Source organism: Dipodomys ordii, unplaced genomic scaffold (assembly GCF_000151885.1).
Source record: "Dipodomys ordii isolate 6190 unplaced genomic scaffold, Dord_2.0 Scaffold3, whole genome shotgun sequence".
Taxonomy (NCBI): domain Eukaryota; kingdom Metazoa; phylum Chordata; class Mammalia; order Rodentia; family Heteromyidae; genus Dipodomys; species Dipodomys ordii.
In genome coordinates this window covers 2978266-2984964 of record NW_012267219.1, presented here as the reverse complement: position 1 = coordinate 2984964, position 6699 = coordinate 2978266, and the positions used below count along the sequence as shown (strand labels likewise).

The 6699-nt window shown below is 49.7% G+C and overlaps 1 protein-coding gene across 1 annotated transcript in view; it reads left to right on the top strand.

Annotated features, from left to right (window-relative positions):
- The window catches only part of Ctdsp2 (CTD (carboxy-terminal domain, RNA polymerase II, polypeptide A) small phosphatase 2), a 26851-nt gene that overhangs the window by 10615 nt on the left and 9537 nt on the right, over window positions 1–6699 (top strand). Inside the window, exons 2-3 of the mRNA XM_013018435.1 lie at window positions 5355–5525; window positions 5631–5679. Of these exons, the coding sequence (XP_012873889.1) occupies window positions 5355–5525; window positions 5631–5679 (220 nt within the window). The remainder of the gene's footprint in view (window positions 1–5354; window positions 5526–5630; window positions 5680–6699) is intronic.

Here is a 6699-nt window from a genome sequence, read left to right as displayed (position 1 = left end):
GTGTGTGTGTGTGTGTGTGTGTGTAGTTGGACTACTCTGCTTAGGCGTGTGTGTGTGTGTGTGTGTGTGTGTACATTACTCGCATACATTTCCTGCAAGGCAGAGGTAAATAGGGCTCTGCCTGCTTGGGACAGTGGGTGGGAACATAGGGGGAGAGGGTAGTGATCATACCCAGCAAGGCAGCCTTACCTGCTTTGTTGGCATTCATGGAGAAACATGACTTTTTGGTGGATTGGGAGCTATGTAGAGTGGTTCTGACATTGTAAACCTGCTTGGGCTGAGAGTCCCCAAGCAGTCCGGCAGCTTCTGATCTTGGGTTACTAACACATGATGCGGGAGGGAGGGCTCCTCTGTTGCTGCTCTGCGGAGACCCATGAGGTCACCCATTAGTGATTCATCGTGAATCAGGGTGGCGGCTGCCAGTTAGATCATTAAAACAAGCACTGCATTGACTTTGTGTGTGTGCATGCTCATACTGGGGCTTGAACTCAGGGTGCTGTTCTTGAGGGTTTTTTTTTGCTCAAGGCCACCACTCATTGGAGCCACCCTCCACTTCTGGCTTTTTTGCTGCTTAATTGGAGATAAGTCTCCAATCAGCACCCAGCTAGGAGTTTCAATTCCAGAAGCCAGGTGATGAGTACCATGCTTCTGAGTACCATGCATCTTGATCTCTGTCATCCCATCCATTGCATTGACTTAGTTTGTCCAGAGCTCGGTGCCAAAGGCTGAAGAAGGAAAAGCCAGACTACAGAAAGGCGGACGTGAGAGCTGCCCCACTCTGAGGATGTCTGGGCTGGAATGCAGGCTCTGCCACTTCCTCTGTCAACTATGCAGCTCCTCACGGAGAGGTGGTTTCTTTATCCACAAACTGGGATAACAGCAAGACCCCCCTCAGGACCAAAAGGACAAACAAAACTTAAGGCACTGGGTACTCTTTTCATTGTGTTGTTGCCTGTACTGGGGGTTGAACTCAGGGCCAAGATGCTGTCCTTTAGCTGTTTTTGCTCAAGGCTAGAGCTTATTCGCAGTCTAACCAGAGGTTTGGGATGGAGAGAACAGATGCACAGCATCAGACAGAAGAGGGAGAGCAGCTTGTCTTGAAGTTCCATGACACTCGCTCCAAGTCCTCATCAGGAAAACTGCCATGAAGTCCCTTTGCACCTGTCAATGCCTGGTGGTCTTCTCCTGGGGCTGGGGGTAGCCTGCACCTGCTGGCAGGGAAACCATGCTGTGTGCTCGCTCACAGGAGCCCTCGAAAGGCTCTTTGACTCAGGTTTTAGATCCCATTCTGCAATGTGGCTCCCATCCACCCTTAAATTCAGTGTACAAAGCAGATCTTAGACCAGAGCTCCTGGCTTTGGTCCCTCCCTCCTCCGTATCTGCTGGTCAGAGCAGTTAGAGGGTGCAGAGGATATATTCCCTGAAGTGGAATCCCAGAGTCATTAACTGTTACCCTTTATACTGTGTGTGTGTGTGTGTGCGCGTGCGTGTGTGCACATGTGCGTGCGTGCATGCATGCAAGCACGCGCGCGCACACACACATACAGGCATATATGTGCCCACCCAGTAGTAGAGCTTGAACTCAAGGCCTGACCATTGTCCCTTAGCTTTTTCATTCAAGGCCGGCGCTCTACCAGTTGAGCCACAGCTCCACTTCCAGCTTTTTCTTGGTTCATTGGAGATAAGAGTCTCATGGACTTTGTTCTGCCTGGGCTTGCTAACAGTGGTCATCAGCTCTCAGCCTCCCAAAGAGCTAGGATTATAGACATGGGCACCAGTGCCCAGCTTCCATTTCCCTTCTGTAGAGAGAGGCTTAAATGAGTTAGTGATGTCAGAATCTTTTTTTTTTTCCCTGTCAGTCCTGGGGCCTGAACTCTGGGCCTGGGTGCTGTCCCTCAGCTCTTCAGCTCAAGGCGAGCGCTCTACCACTTGAGCTTCAGCACCACTTCCGGTTTTCTGGTGGTTTATTGGAGATAAGGGTTTCACGGACTTTCCTGCCTGGGCTGGCTTTGAACCTCGATCCTCAGATCTCAGCCTCCTGAGTAGCTAGGATTACAGGCGCGAGCCACCGGCGCCCAGCTAATGTCAGAATCTTAACCTGGGTCTGGTACATATCTTTAGTGTTCAATAAACATGACTGAGACTCAGAGAGACTCCGTGACTTGACTTGAGCACTCAGCTCCTTCCCTGTGGCCCTCCTTTCCTCACATAAAGAAGGCCTTTTCTGTTTGCAGCTCTTCTGGGTCATGGCAGACAGTGGAGGCCCCCACAGGTTGTAGCTCTGCAGGAGTGACACAGGCCTCTGGAGCTACTCACTGCTGGGTGGGAGTCTCTGCCAGACAGAGGCCACAGGATGATGGATGTGGTGGGCTGAGGCCCTCAAAGGCCCTTCCGGGAGGCAGCCATGTTGAGGGAGGCTGAAGCGGACCCTGAGGAGGTCTCGGGGCACTGTTTATAAAGGTAAGAGGACAGACAGTGGAGAAGGATGGAAGGAAGTGGCACCTATGGAGGAGGTGTGTGAGACCCCAGACAAGATTTGGGGTGTTTGCTTGAAGAGCCTGACCCGAAGGTCCATGCACTTGTGATGTCTATCTGTCGTCTGTCTGTCTGTCTGTCTCTCTGTCTCTCTCTCTCTCTCTCTGACTCTGACTCTGCTGGTTCCAGGGCTTGAACTCAGCCTAGGTGCTATGCTTTAGCTTTTTTGCTCACCGCTAATGCTTTACCACTTGAGCCACAGCTACTTCTGGCTTTTTGCTGGTTAACTATATATAAAAGTCTGGTGGAATTTTCCTTGAGGTTAGGGTCCAACTGATCCTCAGATCTCCTGAGCAGCCTCCTGAGCAGCAGCTGGGATTACAGGCTGGACCACTGATGACCTCTCGAAGCACAGAGGCTGCCATTCACCTTGTGTTTGCAGAAGACCCTCACCCCCTGCAGAGTCCAAGTTTCCTGTGCTGGGACAAGACGCCTCTGCCTATTTGTCCCCCCTCCCCCCCCAGTGGGGACAGGCGAGAGGCCTCTCTGTAGCCCCAGCCAGCTGCCTCTTTCACCCCTCTGCCTCTTAGAATTACTCAGCCTTCGCGGCATCTGTCACTACGATGCTGAGTGCATTCCTGACGTGGCCTCTCTTCAGGAAAGGCCTGGACTGTGTGGCCTTTTAAGAAAGGCTCCATGCCCTGGTTAAATCTCCGATTGTGGTTCTGCATGAAGAAACCATAAATAAACCAAAGGAAAAGCAGTGGTTCAGCTTTGGTCTTAGAGCTTTGTGTCAGCATCTGTCTATATCCCTGGGGTTAAATTTAATACAGGCCAACAAGCAGGTTGGTAGGGAAGCTGCCCTTTCCCTCTGCTTTCTGTATAGATTAAGAATAGTGGGCCAGGCACTGGTGCCTCATGCCTAGAATCTATCTACTCAGGAAGCTGAGATCTGAGGAACGTGGTTTGAAGCCAGCCCTGGATAGAAAAATCCCTGAGACTCATCTCCCATTAACCACCAAAAAAGCTGGAAGTAGAGATGTGGCTCAAGTGGTAGCATGCCAGCATTGTGTGAAAAAGCTAAGCCAGGAGGGAGTAAGTTCTGTGAGTTCAAGCCCCAGTACTGGCACCAAACATAAATAAAAAGAATAGCAGGAGGCGCGGGGTTCAAGGAATAGCCTGTCCTTCTGGCTGTCTATTAAGAACTGGGCACTACACTGAATTTAGTCTCCGTGAACACATAGACAACTTTGGATGTGTGTCGTCATTGTCTTGTGAACCCCAACACAAGCTGTATAACTGAAACGCTCAAAGAAATCTGGTGCTTCCTCGAGGGTCAACTTCAGAGTAACACAAGTGTTTTGGGGCTAATTGCCGAAAAGACTCAGTCATTTTCTAAAACATTTTCAGTTGTCAAACCAGTGCCCAGGCCTAAAGGGGGGGGGGAGTGTCCAACTGGGGAGCTCCCAGAGGAGGTTCTCAAGAGAGAAACTTGAGTCAGACTGAGCCTGTTGCTCAGTGGCGCTGACTTAAACTTGACTGACGGCTGCATATGGTTTTTCTTCCTTCTTTGGTTTTCTCTCCTCTTCTTCACTCACAGGCAGTTCAAACAAAGGTGTAGTCTCTCCCGTACACTTCTTGCCCAGGGAGGGCTCTGGGGAGTTCCCAGAGCTGAGGGAGCTGTGGTGGGTGACCCCTACTTCCACCACTGTGCTTTCTCTTCCCTTCAGCCTCACCCCCAGGAAGAGCACTGAGAAACCTCTGTGGCACATTCTGTTTTTCTTCCCACCCCACCCCCCAAAGACAAGCATTTCCGGTATTTACTTGCCTGCTCATTGGGTTTGTTTAATGCCTGCCTGCCTCTCGGGACTCTGGGATGCTCTGATCCCCAGGGGAAGAAACCTGTGACTTGGGACCATCCTGTGAGTGGTTGTGTAGCGCCACCTCCTGGCCCGAGTGACTATCGCATCTCCACTGGCTCAGCCATTGCCAGAACCCATTCATCAGAAGTGAAAAGACCTTGGAAAAGATAGTGCAAAGTCCATTTTGGGTCGATCTTGTCATGCTCGTAGCTTTTTGTATCTGCTTGACTTCCTTGATGCCTCTTTGTCATACCTTCTATTAAAGTGGCTTTGAATTTCCAAAGCCCAAATTGGCAAGGTAGGACAAAAGCAGGCAGTGTAAAGGCCTCAGCCTAGGCCAGGGGGCAGGATGTGCATGTTCTACAAGCTTAATCCACCTGTTTTCTAATCAAGCTGGGGCTGCGGAGGGGAAGGAACGTTAAGAAGAGTGGTTGGAGCATGGGGCAGAGATACCGTGCACAAGTATGTGTGTTAGTTTGAGAGGGACTACTAAAGTGGATTCTATTCTGCTGCCACTGACCCAGCAGCTAGAAAAATTGCCACTGAACCATATTGCAGCTCCACCAACTTCTTAAGGGACTAGGTTAATAGCCCATCATCTAGAACAGGCAATCTTCCTGGAGACTGGCTATAGTCTGGGATTTCTGCCTTGATGAATTAATGCTGAAGGTACCCATAGTGTGCTGTAGCTAGACAGGTAAAACATCCAAGTTCTCTACCTGGCCCATCTTGGTGCCTTTCCAGTCCCTCCAATGGAATGAAGAACAAAACCTCTGCAGCACAGGACTCTTTGTTTCCTAAAGCAGAGAGTAAGAATTCCTGCTAATTCTAGTTTAAAGACAAAGTGTTGGAATAAACAGGCACGGTTCACTGTTGGCTGTATGCAGTTGTTCACTAGGCACATACTATGTGTCTGGGCAGGGCTCACAGGCCAGAGGGGATACAGGCACACAGTAGCTGTTGACAGAGAGACTAAGGTCCTTGTAGCTAATACTTTTGCCATTCATTTTTCTCTAGGCCTGGTCTCCAAGTCCTCTCCTAAGAAGCCTCGTGGGCGCAACATCTTCAAGGCCCTTTTCTGCTGTTTTCGCTCCCAGCATGTTGGCCAATCAAGCTCTTCCACTGAGCTCGCCGCGTACAAGGAGGAAGCCAACACCATCGCTAAGGTAGGTGGATGGGTTGTGCAGTGTTAGCTGGGAAGGGATTGTTAGTTGAGGATTCCTAGCTAGTAGGCATCGTGGCCCTGTCTGGAAGACTCCTGGTCCAGAGACCTTTCCTCCACCCTTCCCTCAGTAACCCATCCTGCGTCTATTGCTTCCCCTTCGCAGTATGGGCCAGCCAGGTATCCCAGTGGTTTCCTGGGCCCTGGCAAGGTGCCTTGCACCTTCCATCTCATATGATCCACTCAGCAGCGTCACGGGGAGACACAGGATTCTACTTCACAGATATGGAAACAGACACAGAGCATGCTTACTCTGTGAGAGTGTTAGGATTCAAACTCAAATCTCATTAGCTCAAAAGCTTGCATCTATACCAAGCTCCCTTCCTAGTTACCGTCCTCACAGGAATCAAGGAATTGAAACTCTGCCATGCTCTTAATAACCCTCCAGCACTTCTCAACCATACCAGTGTGAGGCATTTGGGAATGTTTGGGTATTTTGTTTATTATCACATGACCAGAGGTATGTCTAGCCTTTATAGGGGGATGGGAGTTAGGGGAGCCACCACCAACCAACAAGTGTCATTCTGCCAGGTACCAGTGGCTCACACCTATAATCCTAGCTACTTAGGAGGCAGAGATCTGAGGATTGCAGTTCAAAGCCAGCCTGGACAGGAAAATGCATGAGACTCTTATCTCCAATAAACCACTCAAAGAAGCCAGAACTAGCGCTGTGGATGAAGTAGCAGAGCACTTGTCTTGAACAAAAGGTCAAGGACAGTGTCCAGGCCCAGAGTTCAAGCCCCAAGACCACCAAAAATAAAAATAAAATAAAAAATCAATAGTTTCTCTCCAAAATAGTGAGGAATAGCTGTTCTTGCTCATTCTTAAAACCAGGCTGAAGCCAGGTGCTGGTGGCTTATGTCTGTAATCCTAGCTACTTAGGCTAAGATCTGAGGATACAGGTTCAAAGCCAGCCTTGGTTACAGATGTAAGAGATTCTTATCTCTGGCTAGCCAGTGAAAAAGCCAGAACTGGAGATGCAGCTCAAGTGGTAGAGCACCATTCTTTCTTTATTTTTTGGTCAGTTGTGGAACTTGAACTCAGGGCCTGAGCACTGTCCTTGAGCTCTTCTTGCTCAAGGCTAGCACTCTACACTTTGAACCACAGCACCACTTCCAGTTTTCTTTTCTTTTTTTTTTT